The 25,363-nt window shown below is 42.9% G+C and overlaps 1 protein-coding gene across 1 annotated transcript in view; it reads right to left on the reverse strand.

Annotated features, from left to right (window-relative positions):
• LOC128711640 (E3 ubiquitin-protein ligase CBL) overlaps positions 1-25,363 on the reverse strand; it is a 67,324-nt gene that overhangs the window by 3,531 nt on the left and 38,430 nt on the right. Inside the window, exons 2-7 of the mRNA XM_053806523.1 lie at positions 6,481-6,627; positions 6,253-6,396; positions 6,000-6,116; positions 5,772-5,896; positions 5,581-5,702; positions 5,222-5,362 (exon numbers count right to left, since the gene is read on the reverse strand). Of these exons, the coding sequence (XP_053662498.1) occupies positions 5,222-5,362; positions 5,581-5,702; positions 5,772-5,896; positions 6,000-6,116; positions 6,253-6,396; positions 6,481-6,627 (796 nt within the window). The remainder of the gene's footprint in view (positions 1-5,221; positions 5,363-5,580; positions 5,703-5,771; positions 5,897-5,999; positions 6,117-6,252; positions 6,397-6,480; positions 6,628-25,363) is intronic.

Below are 25,363 nucleotides of genomic sequence, written 5' to 3' on the forward strand. Positions count from 1 at the left end.
GGATTTCTGAAATTTCATGAAAATTCGAAGAAGAATTTCCAAAGATAAAAATGGAAATTCAAAGATTTATAAGGGAATCGCTAAAGATTTTGAATCTTTGAATGAATAATGAATCTCCAATGTTAAGTGGATCTTTAAAGTTTTAAGAATATGTAAAGTTAGGTGAATCTCTAAAGATTTTGAATATTTAAAGACGAATGAATCTCCAATAATTAGTGGATCTTTAAAGTACAAACCATCTCTAAAATCTAAAGAGCCATGAATCTTCAAAGATTAAAGTAAATTTTTTAATGCGTCTCTTTACATCAATCAAAAACTGTCACGTATTAAGCATAAAGAGCACTTAAAATTACAGTTAGTGTATGTGTTAAAATGGGGAAAGCTTTTAAAGCAATAAGCGAAGCTAATATGGAAGCTGAGTATGGAAAAATAAGACTAACTTAACTTGCTAGTCTGATAACTGTGAAACACATCCAGTTCGTACATTACCAGTTACAAATTTGGTACGAATGTTTCCATTCCAATGGCGCTCAATGCAATATGTGCATTTACCATTCTTGACAGGTGACTGGTTTTGTAGGCTAATCCCACTTTCTTATTGCAATTGATGCAATATTAATTGCCATACCGATGCAGCCACCGACAGGTTGTGCCCGGCAGGCAGCCCGTGGTGGAAAAGTTTAATTTCAACATTAATAAATAGTCAGTGTGCCCATGGCGTGCAAACACATACACAAATACACACCATTGGCATGGATTGATGGAAAATCCCGTGAAAATGTTGCTCGCATGGAAAAAAAAAATACCGCGGAATGAGGAAACCAAAAAAAAAAAAAACAGTTCGAATTTTCAATCATATCGTATTTCCATATTCCACTGTGTGCGGTCGTGGACACCACACCCAGAAACATGAACGATTCTGCCAAGGACGATATGGGGGTGTACGTGTCGGGATGGCTAAAGCGATGACTTATTTCACGAATCAATTTTCCATTTTCCAGTTCCGGCGGTGGAAAACCTGAGCGCGGTGATAGCAAACCCCGATAGAAATACCTCAACAAAAAAAAAAGAAACCTCAAGAGTAGCGAGATTAATGATGCACGATTTTTCTCCCAGGTCCGGGGTTTCTGGTTGCTTCCTTCATTAAACGAACATTTCTATCAATCCGAGGCTTTGAGGTTTTACCCGGGAAAAAAAGGTTGATATTTTGTAGTGAGGAAGGTTATCTCAAACGTACCACAAACGGCCGTAGGGCAATAGCTTTCGCTCAACTTGTTTAAGGGTTTGATTAAGCAGCTCGTCGAAATCGGGACGTTTCTTTATACCCTAACCTCCCCCACATAGCATGTGGGGATTTCAGACCGATCGTTCGGTACACATCACCATGATGAAGTAGATTTTATTTTATCCTTTCCTATCACAATTTCAACTCCTACTACGCTTCCGCTTACAATAATCACACGATTTAATTTAACGATTGGCGTTTTCATTTTCAGCACAACTCGTCAAGGTCGTTCTGGTTTAGCAAAGTAAAAAAGAAGGATCACAACTCGGTTCGGACTCGAGAATTATCGTGAATTTCCACAAAGAGGATTCCTGGGATAGCAAAAGGGATCACCAACTGTCACTGTGAGTTTATTTAAATGTGCTTGGATTTCTGTCCCAAAGGCAAGAGGCAAAGTGTGGTGAAGATTTCAAACCCGGAACAGGGTCTTGAGGTTCTGGGTACCATTAGCAGGCATATTTCCAGAGACAGTGGATGGAACCAGCTGAATTATTTGCTTCGCCTACGTTGTTTGAGTGAAGTGGAGCTGGTTTCTCTTTTACTATTAGTTATTGTTAAACTTTTTTCCCTTCTGTCGTAGTTAGTTTTATGTGGTTCTAGTAAAGCTCTTCCTACAGGGATATTGTTTGATGTGGTATTTTTGTTTATTTTATCGCTTTTTATTTTTTTTCCAAAATATTTTAGAAAAAGGGGAGAATAAACTGCAAAAAGGGAAACAAAACACCGAAACAATCTGTGATTCTGCTTTTAATACGCGACACGCATCGAGAGCGGCATTATTCGTTATGCGCCTGGAAGTTATGCATGATTTATGACACGTTCGGGTTTGACTCTGCAACGCAGCGTGTGCAACGCATGGCCATTAGAGTGCGTTTTTTTGTTTTAAAACTTGCGTTTTGTTATTTTATTTCCGGGGCTTGAAGCAATTTATAGTGGTTTATTTTCTTTTATAACACATTCCCCTTTTATCTGACTGACGCACTAAAAACTAATGCTTTGTGCGTACAGCATTCAAGAGAAAATGGCAATATAAATAAATTAAATCCGTTACTGTTTCTAACAGCAATTCATTTGTACACAAACTGCGTGTGAATGTTGTGGGCGAACCTAATCGAATGGCATGCTTTCCCTAGCAATATTCAAACGAATCACCCGAGTAAACATAAAACCATTTTCCTACACGCACTGTACTCACACGTTACTTTCGTAACAGTGAAATGGGACCCGTTTTGTTTTCAAATAGATCACAGCAAAACATAACCGACTGACGAGTAAAACACACACAAGAAACGACAGAACCCGAACGAACTACCTGCATGCGGAAAGATACTTTTGTAAAACATATCAAATTTCATTCCAAATTTGCGATAAATGGGCGAAACATTGGTGGTGCGCTGTTGTGATGGGAATGCGGGTGCCTTAGCGGTGGTGATAAGTGAGATGCTCTGTGATACGTAGGGCGGGGGTGAGGTGATAAATAAAATCGGTACGGATAAAAACAACAATCCAATAACGCAAACAGATGAATGCAAAACCGATCGGGGGTGATAGCAGATACAGTGTAACGATTGGGCGTACACTCGCATTATGTGTTGTTTGTTCTTATGCTTCGTTTTATTTTATCAATAATTACGCTTATTGATCGAAAAATTTAAACTAACTAACATGCTTGTTGCTTGTGCTAAACTGTTCGTAACAACATCATCCGGTACACTTGTAACAAACGTTTTGCACGATTTCCTTAACCAATATATTTGTGTGTCTATTTTTTGCTGTCCGTTGGTTCAGGTTTAAACAAGAAAAAATCCCTCACAAGTAAAAGCTTCTAATAGCCGCAAATAGGTTTGCTGTCTGGTTAATTGATTGCGTTGAAAAGTTACTTAAACCAACTCGTTTGGGGTAGGTAAGTATTGTAGTTTTTTTCTGTTTGTTTTAATAAATATCTTAATCCCTAAGCAGACTGACATACTGGACACGTTTTTAGGAAACACTTTTCGTAAGGTTTGTACATACATTATTCGAGACCAAAGGACGTGCGTGTTGAAGAAACCACATTGTGGGTGGTAATACAGAAGGATTACAACAAACGACTCGTTCGTTACAACAATTTTGCAGTTCGCAGAAAAACCTAAGCTTCAATTGATTATGTGCACATTCCAAAAGCAAATAAATGGCATCTCTCATCTCAGTACAGCAAATTTGTTTTGAAAACCCTCGATCTACCTACCTTAAATTGCTACAGCTCAACCAAAAGCTCTACTTCGCTACCCTATCCGAATGTTTGTCCGTGAGATATGATAACCTAAAGTGTTTAACAACTAGTTTTAAGGCCACATTGTATAATTAATCTATTCGCGCTAATCATCACAAGGTTTACTTCATACTTGTTTCCATTTTTCGTGCTGCAGCTTCGCGTTTCTCTCCATTCATAACCAGTTAATGCTCTAAATGTATGTACAATCCCCTATCTAAGCACATCATTCATTCCTTTCCATTTGTCTTGTTTTGTTTCTACGGTACTTTCGGAAGCCTCTCTCTAGCAGCGGTATAGCATTTTGACGTCATACATTCATGGGTACGCGGAGAAGAGTATTATCTGTTGCTTATTCGACTTTCTTTTTATACATTTATGTAAACTATTAATAGCAAGCAACTATTGCTCAGTGTACGATATGGAAGTTGCAGCATTTAATACCAACATGAATGTTGGTTATAATGCTAAACATACTAGCTTGGTAAATATCCTCTAGCGAATAAAGTATCATGAAAGGGAAATAGTTATGAATATGTCCAGTTTTTTTCCAGTCCAGTCTATTTTTGAAAATTATAATGGTATGTCTTAGTTTTTTTGCGATGCCCTATTATGAAACCGTCTGGAATATCAATCAAAATATTATTCTACATCGATATTAATAGAATAAATTCCTGTTTCATTGACTTTACTGCAAAAAAAAAAAACACAAATAAACCAAAAAAAGATAATATACAAAACATATAGTAAAAAAGAAAAAAAGAACTAATAAAGCAGAACGGTATCATCCGGTAGAAACGCAAAACAATTTTATCGCATACTTAACTATCTACGATCGAACAAATTTGGCTAAACAGAAACACACTAAATGTAGTGCAACAATTGGAATTATTCCCAATTCTAATCACACAACACGACCTCCCCCGAAGCAAAACTTCTGCACGATGCACGTGTAATGTTGTGTTTTAATCGATTTTCGTGCCCCGACAAGCGTTGGCAGCGAAACATTTGCACTTGCGTTAGAAAATTAATGGTTGAAGTTGGGATTGGATTGGGTGAGAGCTTGTCATATATTCTGACGTACGCTTGGTCGTATATATATCTACATCGAATGTTGATGAAGAAATAAACTGCATCTCGCTATTCGGTATGAAGCGCGTGCGTAACTAAATGTGCAAAATTGTATATGCGCAGGATCAGGGGTAGTTATGAAATTGATAATGAATGAACAACTATAGAATTTAAATCCAGGCAATCTAGCACGGTGCTAGAGTTATAATTCTACGACAGCAGCATAAATCGACCCACACGCGGGCCATGTTGGGGGTTGAAACATTGCAATGGTGCCAGTAAGGATGAACGCATACAGTACTGAACTAAGAAGTGTAAACGCTACAAGGATGCAACAGATCACGACACAAGCGATGGCGGTTTGGGTGGTGGTGCGTGGATAGTTTATGATGGTTTGATGATGACCCCGCGACTATCGACTCCGGGGTCGCTTCCGGGCTGAAAACATGAGCAGGAAAGGGACAGAGAGACAGAGAACAGAGCGCTGGCAGGAACGAGCGAACGCAAACGGGCGCATACGGAATTTATAACACACATACACAACACACACAACAACACACAGAAACGGTAGCAGAGAGTGGTTGGGAGTGGTTGGGTGGGGTGGCTCACAGTACCTCCGTATCGTCATCGTGATCGTCGTTCTGTAGCTGCTGGCGTCCATTCGCCGAATTGCGATTGTGCTGTCGCTTTGGATCGAACGCGTCGACCACGATCTGTTCCGTGCCCTTGATTTCCGCCCGACAGAACGGACAGCCCTGAAACGGCAACGAAGCGGGAAAGGTGACATTAGTTTGAGGCGCTGTACATTTCTCCCTCGAGAGAGCGTTTGTTTGCTTGCTGGATGAGGTGCTTGGATGGATATGAACAGGTCACCAGGAGGCGGCTTTAATGGTGACAGGTGCCACCACGCAGCTTGACGCTTTACTTGCCATTCTCCGGCACCGTTGAAGGCCATCCGAAGCCCACGACGTACCTGTCCCTCCGAGTCCACCTGCCAGGCCGTTAGGCAGGGTGTGCAAAGCAGATGGCCACACGGTTCGATGCGAATGTCCTTATCATTTTCCGCACAGATTTTGCACAGTTGGAAGGTGCTTCCTGTGAAGTAATGGCCATATTAGAAAGGTCAAACGGTTCAAACGGTGTAGAATGTAGCAGCAAACGTACCCATTTCACAGTACAGCTCATACTGTTCCTGCGTCACGGTGATATGGTCTTCGAGCGGACTCTGCACGGCGAACGAAAGGTCCGGATTGTTCGGTTTACCATCGGGGTACAGATAGAATCCTTCCCTGCGGTGCCGAAGAGCATGGAAAAAGCAAAAAAAAAGGAAAAAATGAAAACAAAAGTAATAAAATGCGCCACGCTGGTTCATGTATCTCACTATGCACTTACCTATGGCCATCTAGTAAAGCTTGACATAATGACTTATTCTGCGGAATCGTCTGCAGTATTTCACCCTCTTGCGTTACGTACCCTATCGCCCACTGCCCTAACCGTGTGCAGGATAATCTGGTGTTGATCGAAAACGTAGAATTAAAACATTAATAATCTTCCATTCGCCTTCATTATTACGCCGGCAAACTAATCTCCATTCCGGAGCAGCGACCTAACAAGCTCATTGCATCTTTTTGCGGGCGGTTCTCACCTGAAAACATAACTACCAGCCTTAGTGATATACTTTTGTAAGCGTGCTTTGACTTCGTCGTAGGTTAGGAAAGCTACGTAGCCCGGATGGGTCACAGCAAGGATTTGCCAATTTCGCAGCAACGTATTCCAGGGTTGAAACAGCCTGCAAGCAAACAAAGAAGGGAAAGAAGGTTATTATCTGCTTTATTTTTGCTTCCTTCGGCTCGTTTTATGAACGTTACTGTACCTTGTAAACACATCAAATTCAAAATTTGATATATAATCATTGCACGTTAAGTCTATGGTGGTTTTAAGCGCCATCGCTTCCAGCCCGGAGGAGATCGGATGCACTAAGGATAGCTCGAACCGGAACAGCTTCCACGGTACGAGCGTGCTGAGAAGTAAGAGAAACAATTGGAAAAGAGAAAAAAGTTAGTATTTGTTTAACAATTTATGAAACAGAAATATTTCCAATACATTAAAAATTAATTTAAAATCATTATAGAACAAAAGCTTAATTCTATTAGCAACTCTCCTTTCTTATCTATTTACAACTCGTTTCCAGTTTGTCTTTTGCCTTTGGAGCGTGCTTTTGCGTGCGCTGCGTTACTCTTCCGGTTTCGTTTGATTGATAACACTTTGCGCGACTTAAATTACGTTTAAAATGATTTTGCTTTATGATAATGATGGTTTCAAGTGCACTTCTTATCGTTTCCGCTGCTTTTAAAATGCCTTTCATGTCACAGCGGGAGAACGGTAGCAGAATCGCAAACATTTACCCGTGCCGTCTGGTGATGTTCGACCCGAATCAACGGCTCCGCTAATGTAGTAGCCACTTGAACTGATGATTAATTCGTAGCCCGGACGCGTAGTTCGCGAGCCACCGAGTGGGAGGAACCCGTAAAGTAATTAGACAGTGCGTCATGAATAATTACAAATCACTCGTGCCCAAAGGCGGACAGAAGAAAACCGCCGAATAACGAAGGAAAGAAGAAAATATCCTGCCCAGCACAGAATGGGAAAGTTACACACAAACGAATCAATTCCTCATTACGCTGCACGATTTTATTTCTAGCCAGTGCTACCGTGCTGCCAGGCGGCTGGGCTGGGACGGGGTTTTGAGCAGCGGGACTGAATTTGAACCATTTGCTTCCATTTCATTCCACTTCATTAGCGCCGAAGCAGGACAGAGAGGATGCTGCTTGAGCGGGCCGCGAGACACATCCACCGGCGTCGTCTTAAGACTCATTTTATTTCACCTTGAAGAAGCACCACCTTCCTACATTCCGCTAACGCAGCCATCTTTCTAGTCTCGCTGCCACTGCCCGTACTACCTCATCATGGCTTTACACTAACACTTAAGGTTTAATGATGCTTTTCCACCGTCTGCAGTTCGGAACGGTTTTGATAAAAAAAACGGGAACTTGCGGGTGCAGGAAATTCTCATCATTAAAAACTCATCCCTTCATGCACACCAGCACACACACACACACACACACACATACACACATCACATATGGTCGACCGGTTGTGTTGTTGATGGTAGGAACGAATCGTTGCGCCATCTCACGCAAGATGAACAGTGTGGCACATCATCGATGTTGAGTTTCTCAGACTGCTCCTGGGACATTACACGGTAGGAAGTACTCTCTACGTGGCGGCTCAGTGCAATTCCATTCTTTAAGAGTTCGTTCGATGCGAATGAAGAGTTATGCATTGGTTTGCCACACAGGAAGTAAAATGGAATACCGTGCCTATGCATTGAACGTTGCTAGACATAGACTTTTAACCGGATAAGAGAAACATAGACACACCCCGACGGAACGAGCCTTTTTTCCTGCATTTTAATGATGGTTTTTGCACCGAAAGTGTTCAAGGATAATGTGGGCGTGTGTGCAGAATAGTGATGGTAAGGTCGGAATGCACTACGACTCCGCCAATAAAAAATCGGCCTCAATTCCAAAGAAGTTCTAACATTTATCGCGATGTTTCGAATTGCTGGGTATGACTTCGATTACTCCTAACTGTTCCGGATTGTTTCCAAAAATTCTGGTAATCCGACTGGTCTGATAGCTCCGAAATGCTCCGCAGAACTGTCATTACTCCAAAATGCGTAAGAGTTTAGTTATTACTTCTCCAGAATGCATTAACTAAGCAGGATTGCTCAAGTTTTCAACGATTATTTCCCCAATGCACGACTCCGTGATACAGCTTGAAATTGTTACGGAGTCGACTCTGGAGTTGCCCGGAGTTGGATTAATATGACTCTGGCGAACTAAGAATCTTCGCCATCATTACTTCGCGAAAAGCTTCAGCGTTCTCCAACTACTATGGATTATTCCAAAATGCACTGACTAAGCGGAATTGGACAAATATTCTCCGATTAATTTTCCAATTACTTATCAAGCTTCAGAAGCTTTAGCGTTCTCCAATTACTATAGGGTCCTTCAGAAAGCACCGTCTAAGCAGAATTGCTCAAATATTCTCCGATTACTTCCCCATTGCTTGACTCCATGATACAGTTGGGAATTGATACTGAGACGACTCTGGAGTTGCTCGGAGTTGGATTGATATGACTTTGGCGAACCAAGAATCTTCGATCTCATTACTCCGCTTCAGAAGCTTCAACGTTCTCCAATTACTCTGGGCTCCTTCAGAATGCACCGACTAATCAGGATTCCTCAAATATTCTCCGATTACTTCCCAAATGCTCCACTCCATGATACAGTTTGGAATTGATCTGGAGTCGACCCCGGAGTTGGATTAACATGACTCTGGGGAACTATGAATTCTAGCCATCACTACGCTCGTTTATGTGGTAGACAATATTTAAAACAGATACTAACAGTCAGACAGATTGGAAATGTGTATTTCGCATCGCGAAAGAAATAAATTTAAGAAAGAGTGTCCTTATTTGAAACCTGCTTCATGGGGAATACTAGGATAAAATTATGTTTTTTTTCTACGATATTGATATTGATTTTTTTAAACCAAAAGGTATGTGGTATCCTTTTCGCTAACCAACCCCTAACAAACGACCAGCCACAACACCCACACAAAAGAAGCATCTTCAATGCTGACTCTGGGTGGGCAACGGTGTACAGGTGTGTTGTTACGATTCCGTCATTTGTTTGCAACTTTGCGCCCACATCCTGTGTTCCCATTTCTGTCCAGGGTCGTACAAGTACAAGGGGCGTTGCAGAGCAAAGGAAAATCACAGCGAACCCCCACAGGGTGCAAAAACCCACGGTTAAGATACATGTGCCTTCCGTTTTTTTTTGCGACACACCGTTGTCCAGCGTGGGCAAATCTGGGCGCTTTTCGATTTTCCTGTGACGAATCGTAGGTGACGTGGTGTGGGATATGGAAAAAGCGTTTCCTCCACAAACAGACAAAAAAAACTAGAAACGGAAAGCGATTCTTGGAATGCTAGCTGCTCGGGATGCTTTCGCATTGTTGCTTGTGCTTTGAGAAGTAATAAAACACGAATAATAAAAAGAGCCTACAAATCCTTCACCGCATCCACAGTGTTGCTCAAATATGAGCAAAAAAAAGTACCATCTTCCACCATCGTGACGCTTTCGTGCTATTGGAGCAATTGGCAAAAAGGTAAACTTTCATCATAAAAGGAGCCTCAAAGAAAAGCTCCAAGCAGTAGCAACATGTAATAACGGTGCAAAACAAGTGGAAAAATGGGACGAGGTCCTTACAGTCGGAACTGCGTCCCGGTGCACGCCAGTAAGATTTACTTCTTTTCTAAATTTTTCCGCACTTTTCCCTCCCATCGCTTGTGGAGTTTGCGGTTGGGAGGGGTTCGAAAAACGGGTTGACGTGTTGACTCCGCGAGGGTGGCAGGCAAAAAGCAATCACTTTTAATTTACTTGCCAGCTTTTAATGGATGTGCCTTTGCCGTTTTTTTTTGTTTGCTACGTGCTTCGTGGCAATGTTTTTCACTCTGCGTTTGGTTTAAAAAAAAAAGATCTCCCACCACACGTGGAATAGTACACTAAAAGGCAAAAGGGGGGAAAAAAACATCCATCCTATTCGTTGGTGTTGCATGACTTTCTCACTGCGTGCGGAGAGGTATTGCAATTTGTCGTTCTTTTTCTTTCTGTTTTGCTTTTTATTTTAACACACTCTGGCACCCACTCTGGCACGTTTGTGACACATCCTTCAGGTTTTAACAACATCCCCGGGTAAAGGAAAACGAAAAAAAAAAACAGCTTTACTTTCATTAAATTACACCCTCACCGTTCTCGAGCACAGATGCATTGAATGAAGTGCATAAATCAATTAAGGTGGGTTGTGTTTTGCCACACGGGGATGTGTTTTTTTTTCTCCTATAAATCTGTGGAGCAACAAGCGCCCATTGGATGCACAAACAAATCCCGGAACGTAGCGACACTGTGATTTTAATAGATATGCAGTAACAGATGGAATAGAAAAATGTACATCCAATCCTAAAGGGACAGAGTGAGAGTGTCGGAGAGTTGGTCCAGCCCGGCATAGAAGGTCAATCATACCAAGGAACCCGATAGAATGGGAAAAAAACGATCTAAAGGATGGGAAGGAGAACAATCCTTTCACCAGCGTCCAGAGGTTTGATATATTAAATTAATGAAATCTGACCTGAAGATAATGATCAAACGCATTCAACAACCAGGAACTGCACCATGGCGTAGAAAATGAACCCCCCGTGAGAGGGCTGGAGTGATTTTTGACCGTAACGAAGGTGGATACGAAATGAATGGGAAACGAAGAAGGCCACACAAGGACCCGACACGGCACCCTACTCTCAAGGTGGGTCTTATAAGCATGTGAGTTGTTCATTTACCGCATCGCATCTCTGTGTTGTCGTCCAAAAAGTTCTCCAACATCTAGAACTCGCTTGCGTTCGATTCTTATCTGGATGAAATTATGTCTTCACTTTCGGTCAGTAACGTTGGGTATTGTGCGAGAAGAAAAGGGGCTTGCTGTTGGAGGTGATGATCGAGATAATTCCACAGACGGACAACATAAAATGTGACCTTCGGGATAGAATATCTTTCTATGGTTGAGAAAAAAACCCCTAACATTCTGCAGTAGAACTCTTGCGCTAAAACATTGGACGTAAAACATCCTTACAAAAGCGCGTTACTCGGATGGTACGTAAATGGAATACGTATCACACATAATAAAATATCATTACGAAACCGTTTACTTTATGCACCCGGCACCATTTACGATGCGAAGCAAAGTTGACCTCTTATCGTACGCCCGTCCACCACGCCACGGGACGTGTTGGTAACGTGGATAACAAAGTGCATGACGGTTCGACGCGTCAGCTGGTGACAGCTTGATGCACTTTTCCAACGGCTTCTGGTGGTGCATCGTGTGCTGGCGCATGAAACCAACCCTGCACGAGGGCACGAGAAACAGCTGCACATTAAATGCACATTACTTTCGTGCTGTGAACTAGCTTTTTAGTCGGTTGCGAAGCAGATACCGTGGCCAGTGAGTGTATTCTAAGTTTGTTAACAAACTAAGTAAAAATGGGAAGGAACTAAATACACCAAGTGACAAAAGCTGCTGATTTGTCATTTTATCTCCACGAGAAAGACGTCGTCCTGATGTTTTTGTATGTCCTTTCACTCGCATCCAGGCCTGGTGCAGTGTTGGGCGCTTGTTGGCTTCTTGGTGAAGTTGCGAAGAGTTTCGAGCGTTTTCGAGATGTAGCGCTACGTTTGGAGCACAACGCTGTGGCAGCAGGAAGTAAGAGCCTGATTTATGGCACCGAATAAAGGAGATATCCACGACAGACAGACGACTGTGGTGGATCTTAAGGAAGAGAGCGTTCGATTGCCCTGTTAAGCGATACGCAACGAAAGAACGCACCGGATGGGTGTAAAAGTTGTGTTGTGTTTACGAGCAGTACCGCCGGGCGCAACAACTTAACCGAGCCATCCTCCACTCACGGCACCCGTCAAACACACGCCCCACAAGAGGACACTGACAAGCAATGGCAATTTAACTTTGCACGAGAATTCGTTGATGCTTCTTCCGTGGTTTCGAAGTGGCATCACGCCTGACAAGTGCACGACGGCAAGATACCGGCGCGTATGGGTGCAACAAAGTGACAACGTTGCACTTGGGTCATTTTGTAGCGGGCCAAGCTGGCAAACGCATTACACACTCACTTGGTACAGCGAATTGCTGTGAGCTTCATCTGTACCTCTCTATCACTCGGGAGCGGATTAACGTCACGCCAACAGGACAGAACCGGCAAGGCGGATTTGGTCTGGTCGAGTCTGGAAAATGTTTTCGCTGTTTGTCGCATAAATTGCTAGTTACGCAACAGCTAAAAATCTAGCACTTGATGGGAACGCATGGACCAAGTTACACACATTACTGCACAAACAATTGAAACTTCCGTAAAGTTCGTCAGGGAGGGATGGATTTCTTTTCCGAAAAAACAGAAACCTTAACAGCACAATACCGGCGCACACGTGTACTGTTTATTGAACAGTTGAATGTGCTTTCATTCCATCTCACCGTCATGTTTGATCGGAGCGCGACACGGAAACAGGCGTAGAGGGCACACCATAGAAAGACATCCTCAAGGTTTTCCGCGAAATTCTAGACGTCCTGGAAATGACGTGCGCACACACGCACACACACAAACTCATGCAACAAACGCCAAACTAGAAGGCACAGCTTCAGGTTGGGATGAAAAGTTCTCCCGAACGTTGGAAACCCCGCGTACTGTAGGCGATTCTGGGCAAGCACCTGTACGCCGCGGATAAGTTCGGGTATGGGCAGTTTGCTAAGTCTTCGCTTACCGGCAACAGTACAATCCTTTCCAAATGAAACCCTCGGGGGTTGTGTGGTGAAGTTTCATTCGGGCCACCGCCCGCTTAGTTCTTGCAGCACGTGTCATCCGCTAGTGGCTGGCAAGGATGAAGTTCTAGTGGATTGGAAACACACGAGCAAACACCACTCCTGCTCGAAAGCAAACCTCATATTGTGGTTGCCCTAAACCAGCACTCTTATCCGTGCGGTGAGCCAGTTTGGGGTAGGTTGTAGGAAAATACAGTGTGTTCAACAGGAGTAGGTACGGAGCATTGTAAAGTGTTGAGAGCTTTAATTGGTACTTTGAAATCTACAATCTGCTAACGATTGGATGTCAATGTGAAAGAAGTGTCTAAAGTGAATTTAAGTGTCGCAGATCAAAATAAAAGCTTGTAGTTTTTGTAAAAGCTAATTTATATGTTTAAAAATACGTTCAATAATCCTCAATCTTCATTAGAGAATAAGTTAAAAAAAGACATTTTTCTTGCGAAAATTGAAGTACATGTTCGTGTTGACCTGATTGTACTGACATTTGCAAAGAACAAAAACTTCTTGCGTGTATTTAAGCGCCAAACTCTAGGCAACTCCACAGCGCACAGCCAAGGGAAGAAAGTATCTCGTATCTTTCATTTAAATTGTCTGATTCCACGAAAATCCTTAAAAGAATTTCCAAAGCTTTGTTGTCGGTTTTCGTGTGTGTGTGAAAAAAGAAAACCATCAACAACAAGCTGTGTTGTTCTTTTCCGTGTGTTATAATTAAAAAAAATAAACTCACACAATTCTTCAAAAATATGTAATCAAAAGTGTTTGCCAAAGGTTTTCCGAAAGAAGGAAAAGTTATCGGCAGAGTGATAAAAAATATGACTGAATTGGCCATTTGTTGTGCTTAAGTGTTGAAGTTTGATTGATACTGTATTACTTGTTGCTAGCGAGATGAATACAGGCCTTCCAGCATGAGACAATCGGTCATAACTTCAACGTTTCGATCTGTCCTCAACAGCCGCAAGGGGCAATGATAAAGTTTATAGTCTACCATAATCGTAAAAAAATCTTGATCTAATTCATCCCCTACAGAGAGGAACACATTTTTTGTGAAGATGAGGATTACTGAATAAAAAAAAGCTCCACTCCACTCTTGTAACTGCACGATGAAGCCTCAGAGACCAGTGTAAAATTACAGACAAGGTCATGAAAAAGATAAAAGAAAAGAAATGGCGCAAATAAACCAGCAGTAGAAATTAATCTCCACAGAACTGGATGCGTCAGCGTATCCTCTTTACCGGGGAACGGAACCAGATATAAATCTGCGTGGTTTGATGATGACACAGGAGGGAAAGGCTATAACTGCAGTGATCCATCACCATGGCCATATCCTGCGGGGACACATCATACAGCGCATCGTTAAGAAGTGATTCGATGGCAAAAAAAAACCAAACCGAATCACAAACAGTCCCCAACGTTTTCCTTTTCTACCCAACCGAAGCTCTCCGCCTGCCGTGCATCGGGGGATGGATTGAACGAAGGGAATAAAACTCCAGCAAGGCAGGATTACCGGGGGACAATAAAACAAAGCAAAGGAATTCTATCAAATATTCCACATCATCGTCCAGGTCCACGGGTGGAAAGGACAACAAAACCAAACAGAAACCCTTTTCTCGTTTTGATGGCCACAGCACAAACACGGTGGTAAGGCTGTGCGACTGGCGCACATACGTGAGTGTCGCTGTATGTCTGCAGACTCGCCAGGTCGTTGAATGCCTTTCAAGTGCGATGGACCACCGATGGATGTCAACCGATGTTTGCGCGAGTGCTTGATGCATTTGAAGTGTGCTGACGGTTAAAGGAAAGCGATGATATGATTAATGGTGGCTTGCCTCAGAGTCGATCGAGTACGTAACACTTCATACGGCACCCTGTACAAACAACACGCACCACCACCAACGGTGCAACGAAGACAACGGTTCCCCGTTTTTGCCAAACCTCAGCAAAACCATCGGCTGGATCCACATCACGACCGGGGTAAACATATTCGCATAATTTTAGCCGAGCCTTCGAACGGTTCCGAGCCCGCATTTTCCGGGTTTAGACCATAAAGAGGTTCCGCACCAGAAGGGTACATCCGTGTGCCGCGCACATACGTCCGTGGGGGTCGTCGTGGTGATTCATTCATTTCTTCTCTTTTGTGGAAAAAGTGGTCGAAGAGAGAGAAGTGATTGGAGTTTGGAGACACACACGCGGGTGTTCTGACCCGGGTGACAAAAAAAAAAGCTCGACCCGGTAAAGGGTTATTCGTAGGGCCGTTAAAAAAAGGTCCCAAAAATATGTATCGAGTTTCATGTCTCAAGTGCCGCATGAATTGCTTTGAAGTAGTTTCGTTGACGCAATGACAAGTTGTATGTTTTGGAGTTGTATGAAGCGGTTAAGATGGGGAATTGGACAGAATCCGGCAACTCGACTCGACGACATCCAAATAGGAAGAGCGAAGTTCTGACTAATGCGTCCGCAAACACGCGTAAGTTCCAGTTCCGGGACCGATGTCTGAATAAATCCGGTAATCTTCATGGTTCGTCGAGGGTATTCGCAATCGTTTAACGAATCCATACCGGTTCGAATATTGGAAAGACGACCAAGCATGAAGCGGATCTTTGAAACGGGTCACATCGAAATCACAGAGTTAAATACGGAAGGTCATCCGTCGCGCTCGCGGTTTGCGTATAGAACCATAGACCGTGTGTTAGTGACAAGCAGTCGCGCTCGTGGAATTTCCATTACTCCACCAGTTCTCACCACTACCAGTTCAATTCGAACCCCCCACACGATCCCATTTACGCCATTTCCGGTTATTGTGTCAAGTCACACGGAATCTCCAATTCTACGCTCGCGACTCCCTTGGCCGAGCTTGGCAAGTGTGAGGATAGACAAGTGGCCACTAGACACTGTCGAGCAGCATTTTGGGTTAGTAACTCTGTTTGAGTGTGGTTGTCATGTCGGTTTTTTCTTTTCGTGTTTGCAGAAAATACATCCGTTCTTCAACAATATTTGCTTTTGAACTTCCAAAACCGTACGCTTTGAAGTTCGATAGGGCAGTGATTGTTTCCTTCCTCCCCGGTTTTTTTGGCCCAGTACAACACCATGGTGACAGAAGTTCCGGATGATCGGCCTCGTGTCGAAACAGCACGTGTCGAAATATACCATCTCGTTTGCTATATTAAACACACTTATCGGGGGGGCCCATGATCGATGGTCGTCTCGTATGGTGAAGTAATACGTATATTATGGTCACGGTGGATTATGATTTCGCGCCCCGTCCGCAGTTAATTATGGGGAGAGCCGCACAGTAATTGATTTGAACGCCAATCAGTCAACCGGACTGGTGCATTGCGTTGGCGATTTTACGCACCGATTGCTCGCTTGGTATGGCAGGCGGTTAGCCATGATCGACGAGCTGTGCCAGCGTACAAAGGGAACAATAATTGTTCAATCGAACACAAATTATGATACTGTCCGGACGGAATCGGTATGATGATGAGTGATGTGATTTCGGATATTGGCTTATCGGTCTCTAATCAAACTCCAATAAACCTTTTTTGTCCACTATCTTGCTAATTCATGCATTGAACTCCGCAAATATACAACATAATCTTGATAAAGAATAGAAGAATGATATTCTTACCGTCGATTACCTTTACTAATTCGGAGGCAAACTAAGTGACAGAATCAATTGCCAGTTGTGATTTGGAGATTGATTTTTACAAACATAATTGGTGAGATATACGAGAAAGCTTGCACACGTCACCAGAATGGCACCGGACAACCAATTTAGTTAGAATCCTACAAGTAATTTCCATGGGTTGTCGATCACTCAGTTTTTCTGAAACTATTCAACAGTTCTTACTCATTAACCATAGATTTAGCCGTATTACAGGGTTTTTTAGATGACAGAATAATGCAAGCGCCTATTACATCAAGCGCAGCACATGACATTTCAACGGCCTTTCAAGAAACCACAACCCTAGCAGGCATAGTTCAATGCAAGTACATCATATTACAATGGCAGCGCAGCTTACCACAAAACCTGTACGACTGTAGAAGTGAAGTACAAACCTAGGAGTATAAATGGGGCTCAGGATGATTTTTTTCACAGCCATACGATGGTTGTTGATAACATTTATTGCATTTTTTATGAAATAAACCATTTTTATTTCCATAAATGCAGTTAATATTTCTTCGGTTAAAAACAAACATCGTTTGGTTGTCAAAATCCTTCCCACAGCGCGTTTATACGGGTCGGATCATACTTGGCTTATACCGTCGTACGGGTTTTATGGTTGTTGCGCTGCCATTGTGATATCATGTGCTGCGCTTGTTGTAATAGGCTCTTGCGTTGTTCTGTCATATAAAAAAAAACCCTGCAAAACAAAGTAACAATGAATTAATAAATTTTGAACCATGTGAAGTTTGGTCCTATTACACTTAGCCTATTTTATTTGTGCCAAAAAATAAACCTACGAGTGGAACCACTTGGTAGAATGATACCACCTCCCCTGTCTCAACTCAATGATCAAACAAACTTTTTTTCCACGAGTGTGCCACTCTGCATATTTGTCACGAGCGCCGTCCACACACTGCTACAACCTAACCTCAAGCAACAACAAGAGTAAAAAAAAAATCGCCAGCCAAACACCACTCTCCCTTTCGATGCGACCAGTGGTACCAACACAGGCGGTAACATGCTTTCTTTTAACAGGCTGGGTACAGTACCACAAGCCCTGCATTGAACCAGTGTCAGTGTCAGTGCTGCAACCGACCAACCGCTGACCGGAAGAACACTTCCGACTGCGTGTCTGTGTGCACATTAGAGATACATACACACCAAAAAAGGGTAGCGATGGTGCTTCGCGTCGTTGGGTGCAGAGCAAATGCACCGGGGCACTTTGCCGTGTGGTGTGTGATGCAGGCCCCCCTGAGGGGGGTTGTGCGAACTGCTGTGGAGATGAACGGGCTGGCCGTGAAACACTCTCATCCATGTGGGCTTCCGCTTTACTTTGCCAACACACCACCAACACACGTCGCCGAACCAAGAGGCGGGGCGGCGAGCTGCACCGGAAGCAGTCAGGAAGAGTGTAGTGACAGTACAATACAGCAGACTGGGCGAAAAAGAGGGAAGAACTTTAGATGCACTGGGCGACTAGATGCTGGAGTGGACGATACAGCATCTCTCACTTAGGAAACAGATACCTTTTTTGCCGCAAGCAAATGGAGCAATTCATTAGAGTTCGAGGAAGTGGATGACAATGAATGTCTAACTTCCAGCAATTGGATGTATGATTTCTGGACATTTGTTTCCCCTTTGCTAGGTGCACAGCAAGTGCTAAAGACTAAGCTCACGTTAAAGTGCGATGGAATATTGAATACAAATTTTATTTAGCGCCACACCATTGTTGTGTGGAAATGTAAAGAGGTCTAAGGCCTGTCATTTCTGGCTTTCTGTGACTTTATTTACCCATATAGCTGGATAGTCAGTTTTGCGTACGGGGGATTGGTCCGGATGGGATTTTGGACCGGTCCGTTCGTGTGAAGACCGGCGCCGCTACCATCATGCCACCGGGCCGCCCCATTTGTGTGATGATTACATATGTATAAAACATGCTATACGACCGTCGACATCGTATGACATTCCCGTCCAAAAGCACACTCCCTCCACGGACGAACCACAATAACGATATGCTAATGATCGTAGCGAGATTTAGTTTATTGCCATTGTTTTGTGAGCATTTGATTGCACAGCGGCCCCTGGAGAGCATAAGAGGGAACAAACAGCTTCAACACTGCTCGAGAGGATTGGTTTTTCGAGTAATTTTACATCAAGCGCATGATTCTGATGGAAATGATAGGGAGCAGCAAACTGGTACCGTCCAAGCTGAGTCACAAAATGGACTAAAAAAAAGAAGAACTTTCGGGTGACAATTGATGCCGCTGAATTGATCTGCCGGGTGGTCTTGTCTCCAGTTCCGGAATATGAATGAGGCAAGACGAGCGGAGTTGGCGAAGAAACAAACAAATTGAACAACGACTTCTAACGCACAAGCACAAGAAAGATGCCGTCGTTTGTCTCCGGGGGCTTCTTAATCGGGGAATCACGTCGCAGAGACGGGAAGTTCCTTTATTTTTGTCTGTGTAGTTTCTTCAAACACTTTCACTTTCTCTTACAGGGTGAGCCTGAAGGAAAACACAGTATTAACAAAAAAAAAAAAACATCCTGCGCTAGACAACATTCCCGATTTGTGATGGAGTTTTTTTCGATTACTTTTTTTGCAGCATTGTTTAACAAGAAAGAAAAAGTTATTCATTTCGTTGATTTTTTTTCTCTACTTTGCTATTTTTCTTCGTTTATAGTCTTAATCTTCGCTTAAGACACGCCGTCACGGCGGTACTACTCATCCGTATCTGTCTCCCATCTCGGACTCGCTGTACCATGCTGTTCCTGTGCGAAAGTATGTTGACATCAGTGTAAGAGAGGATCGGTTTTCTTCCCCATCACGCTACACTCACCTAGATTCCAGTTCCTTTTATTTGTTCTGTTCCTCAATCGCGACTTGATTAAATCAGTTGTTCGTTTGTTGCAGGAACCGCTTTTTTTTGTAGTTGTCACCGTTTTCGGTAGGTATCATCAGCGTTGGGTTTGCGATTTTCGAGTGACATTGGCCGGTACATTGGTGGTACACGGCCGCACGGGGGAAAAAACGGGGAACGCATAACAACATAGCAACAACAGCGCAAAGGATTTTGCGAGCATTTTGAAATGTGGGCCATGGAGTTTGTTTTTGTATTATTTTTTGTTGTTGCGTTGCTCAAGTTGAAGGGTCCGTTTTCCACTTTTGTGAACCTTTCCACTGTACGAGATGTTGTCCAATACGAATTGGCTGATAAAAGCATTAATGGCAGTGTGGCGGGAACCGGTTCGGGTTTTGCTGTTTATTTCAATACGGTACAATCGAAATGATCCATTGGTCGTGGGGTTTTTTTTCTCCACAGACACAGCGAATTATGAGCGTCTGAACCTTTCCGCACGATTGACATAATTAATTTAGCTGGCAGCAAGGAATAAGGGAAAGAAATACGACATTCATGATTGGAATCTGGAACGTTTTAATTTAGTGGAAAAAAAAACCAAACTTTTACATGAAGTGCCGGAATAACATTTTCAAAATACCATTCCTTTAGACCAGCACATCTACTTAACTCGTCTTTTATTTGACGATGGAAAAACACTACTCACCCATAGAAGTCAAAAAAAAAAAAAAACAAGGTCCAGTACGTCCAAAAACCGGAAATTGAAGAATGGGGTTATGTTTGCACTTGAACCGTAAAATAATTGTTTGATCATCGCTGTCCTTGTGTTTTTTTGGCCCTTAAACATGGCGTCCGCAGAGAGGACCGGCTTGGTTAATTTTAGATTATGATTTCCATAATATTATGGGTCAATGCTGTCAGCCACGTTGTTCTTCAATCAATTCCGACAAACACTTCTTGACCCAGAACCGCCTTTACGCTTAACCAATTCCGGGTTTCTAAGCATTTCGAATGGTGCGGTCGTATTTTGAATCCGGGTTTTTTTTTTTGCTCAGCGTGAGCCAGGTGCGAATGGAGCACCGGATGGGGAAAATGAAATTGGACGGACCGAAGCGCGTTTCTATCGAATGATAAAAATATAAGCTTTATTGATGATGGAGAGCGCAACTCTGTCGAAAGGTAAACGTTCGATTTTCGATGTTTATGTGTTTTTTTGAAGCAATCGTCCGGTCTACGGATGATGCTGCTGGGGAAGGTTATGTTTTCTGTCCTTGAACGTTTCATTTTCCCTTTTTTTTTCTAAACCACCAACATTCAGGGTCGCTGGCTGTGTGAGCAAAGTGAGAAGGAAAAATATGACGGAACATTGATCGTGTATATAAATACCGCGATGGGCTGTAGCAAATGAAACTTTAATAATCCGTCACGTCTTCCGGTTGCCTGGCGCTGATAGTTCGCTGATGACGTGCTTTGCTTTGGATCGTTGCTTCCGAAGGTGAACATCAAACACAAACCCGTGAATGGCATGAGATGGATGGCGAATTCGATCAACGAACGGATGTACATACATGGGAAGAACATACACCCCAAATGCCTACGACCATCATTCGACTAGCGATGATGACAATCCACCTGTCCCACAACACCCGGCTGGAGCAAAAAAAAAACCTGGTGAAAGCGAAAGTTTATCGCGCCATCAATTATGCTGCTAACATCGGCCAAGTTAGGGCCTTCGGTATCGGGGCGCGGAACAAACGGGCTAGAAATAGATGTGCGCTCATAATACACGCCGCTGCCGTGATGAGGGGATAGCGCGAATTAAAAGGTTGTAGTTTACCGGCCCGCCCATTAAGCCGGACGACGGATCGTAAACATAAGTTGTTTGTGCGCCCATACCGATAAGGCAACCCCGCGATAAAGGCGGTACGGGGCTAAAGTGAACTAAACGTGTTGCCAGCGTTTTATGATTATGTTTATCAAACGCGTAAACGAAATCACAAAGCAGCAGCGATGGAGCAGCTGATCATAAACATGGGCAGATTGATGGCGAGGGGATGAATTAGTTCGCTTAATACATATTTAGAAATTAAAATGAACTCTAAAGCTGTTTCACCTTGCCTTAAGTAACTCTCGACTAAGTTCCGGATGACGAGCCACCAGATAAACTTCCAGTGTGAATTTTGTCACATTTTCACTCGCACCTTAACGCTCCTGTTGTGAGCCGAGATGGTGGAAAGGATTATTATCGGGTAAAGTTTCACGTTGGGTCAGTTTCATTTCGTTGATGACGGGGGTCAGCAAACACCGAAAGATTTATTCCTTTCGGCACCGCGTTGGTGGTACCGCGCCCTGTGGGAAATAATATCGATTTTCAGCTCATTAGCAAACATTTTGCCGAAGTTTGTAAGAGCGAACAAAAAAAAAATTCTCCCAACTTTTTGCATAAGTCCAAGTGTTGTACCAGGAGCAAAAAATGACTCAATTTTTTTCACTTCAAGTGAATTCGAGTTTTTTTTCGGGAAAACTCCGTGCAAAATATGTGGGTACTCCACTCGGTAAAGTTGGAAAAGTTAGCACCGCGTATAATACAAATTCAACCCTTACTTGCAGGATAGATAAGAAAATGGAAGACTTTGCGCATTTGAGATACACCAACACGGAATGGCCTCGCCATTTTGCAGTACGTTGATTTATTACAAGCTCGTTTGATGGACAGGATCATCCCACAGGGAATGCTGAAAAAATTGCATAAAATGGAGTAAAATGTGTAATGGAGGCTAAACCTCAGGGCGATCAGTAAAAACGCTCAAAATCCCTTTTCGAATGAGTTTTGTATTGTGGAGTGGGGCGAAACATAATTGCAAAACTTCCTACGCTTCCTGCTACTTTTGAAATGCCTTTTTATTTTAAAGAATCACAAAAAATGGATCCCTGGAAGGTGTTTTTTGGTTTTAATTCGCTATGTTTTAAATTATTGCTCTATGTATAGAAAATTACTAACTAAAAAATGGGAACATTGTGGAAGATGTCGTTTAGGTTCTGTCATTGACACACTAAAAGTTTATACTGCGTGTTTCGATACTTTTTTTTTGCTGGGATCATTGCAATCGATTTAATTAAATAATTTTCATTCATTCATATTTATCATAACTGTTTTAATAGTTCTTGTTAAATAAGTACAATAATTAAAATATGTACAAATATAACAATGGAGTATTAAAAAACGCAGTATAAACTTCCTTCCTGACATCTCAGCCGAAAGCTCAATATTTATACGCCTTTTAGCACGCAGTATACTCGGGTTGAAAGTTAGAATAGTTTGTAAAAGCAAGTCGAAACACGCCCGGTCAGCGATCAAATCTCAACTCGACCAGTACAAACAGGAATGACTTATGATGTAAGTGTAAAGGTAATTCCAAGGGAGCGTCTCTTAGGAAGAAAATAAGCAAGAATCGTTAGAGTTGATTGAATGTTTAAGATCTCTTCTTGTTGCAGCAATAGACTTCAAGTAAATACAACAGTGTATCAATAGAATAAAATGTTCATTCGGATTGATCCAGCCTTAACATTGTCTTCCGACAATAAAATAAAGTGAGAAGAAAAATATTTGCACAGCAGAACCCTAAGGAAGTCATAAGAGGAGACATAAGAGGAGACATACTCAGAGGAGCTTCACGATGATCAAGGTGCTCATCGATCAGACATTGTGGTTACTTTTGTTTTGACCAGCAGCTAACATTGCACTCAATTACACACTCGAAACGGTTAGAACACACGACAGCAGCACATTCATCAAACAGACACGAGAGCTCCTTCATTTACCGCGCGTGTAACTTTTGTTTTCCCAGCACACTAAGTAGGAGGTAATTTTCCGCCAACATAGGATGTAATTGGTAGGAAAAACAAAACAACATTTCTTATCACATTTCATCATAACACGTATAGCTAGACGGAAGAATGCCCTTTTATTGGAGATCCCCACTATATGCGCTGGGAAAAGAGAACCTCGTGTTACGGTTGCGAAAACTGTTAGTCCTTGCGTTACGTTGTCGATACCGCCGGTTGGACGTAACGGTGTAGCAGCTGATAATGTTTGTATTCGGCGACCCTTCCACTAGCTGACGGACGGTTGAAGCACAAAAGCACAGGGTGGGGAAAATGCACTCATGGAAATGCACCTACACGCGCACTCAAGTGCATTGCGTGCGAGTTTCTGGTGCGTTGGGAAAACTCGCCCCAAGTTCGTTCAACCGGGCTTTGTGTGGTAATGTTTCTTTTCTGTATTTTTTTTTTGGGTGTTGAAGTTGCTGCTGTATCCATGTAGCAGCAGCATGCAGTGAGAAGCAAACGCTGTCACCGCGCTATCACCACCCGGTTGACGACGGGCGTGTGGTGTGGCTGTATGTTGCAATAATAGTTTCGAGCGGGACCTAGATAACGTTTCGTGCTCACGGCCATATGTGACTACCGAGTGCAGCGGTAGTGTTGTCGTGCACGCTATCTACCGTGGGCCCCACCGTATGGCACAGTTTCCTCCTCCAACCGGAACGGTTTGGCGTCCTTCCGAATCAAACGACCAGCGGTGGTGCGGTTCCCATCACCGGGGCGGGTATATGATATGTTAATGTTAGCACAGCCCCTACTGCATTGCTCCACACACAGGCTGACACACAATTTCGGGGTTGAACAAAAAATAAACTCGGGGCCAGTCTATCGTTGCGTTTACTTTGCGACACGCTGACCAGTGGTTTCTGTTGATTAAGGGTGACTGTATCAGCTCTTCTCTACGGGGCAAAATGGAACAAACAGCACGGTTTACTTTATCTACGCACGGTCATGCGTTGGGAGGGTTCGGAGGGTTGGGCTTGTAGGGAGAGGACGGAACGTGATAAGAGCGAGGAGCTGAGAAGCTCGCACTATTTGCTAATGTCAACGGAAACAGGAAACCGATAGCATGGACATCGAGATTTTGTTGCTTTTGTTTTGGAACTCCATGATAGATGTGCTATTTATAAATAAGCTGCAGAACATGGAATCAAATAATTTCAAAACTATATTAATCAAACGATTAGCGCTAATATTCGCAAGAAATGATTAGTTTTTAAACATTCTTAACCTTTAAGCTAACCCTGGCTGTATGCAATATATACAGCAGAACATTCTGGGATCGCTTCGACGGTCACCACTCGGCATACTTTCAGGCGTTAAACAATTGTAACAAAAATCACATTCCTGTACTTATACTTAATTCATAACTCTTGTAACAACACTTTTACGTTTATGAGTCTGAAATTTGGTTGTATTTCACCTTCATTAAAAACATTGCTTTATTTTCACCAACCATTTATTTTTTTAAAAGTAAAATGTGTTTTCCTATCGTGAAACAGCACGGACAATCCTTCTCAATAACCCTGCTCATTTGCCACCGTTAAACAGTCGCAAAACTATCGAAGGGCATCGAAATTGTTTCTTGTGCACTTGAGAGTCGTCGCGGTGTCGCACGAATGAACACAAACTGCAGCACACTACGTCGACCGCAGACTTGCCACAAAGCCCCAGCCAACGGGAGCCAACGGCGTCGATCATAAACGGAGCAGGATATTACGGAGGTCCCGACGGGGAATCAGCAAAAGCCCTCGAACAAATCCCACTCCCGCTAGACTAAGAAAAAAAGGAACAATTGCAAAACTTGTGTTTTGTGGATGGAGTTAACGTAATGAGAAGGGAAA

Source organism: Anopheles marshallii, chromosome 3 (genome assembly GCF_943734725.1).
Source record: "Anopheles marshallii chromosome 3, idAnoMarsDA_429_01, whole genome shotgun sequence".
Lineage (NCBI taxonomy): Eukaryota > Metazoa > Arthropoda > Insecta > Diptera > Culicidae > Anopheles > Anopheles marshallii.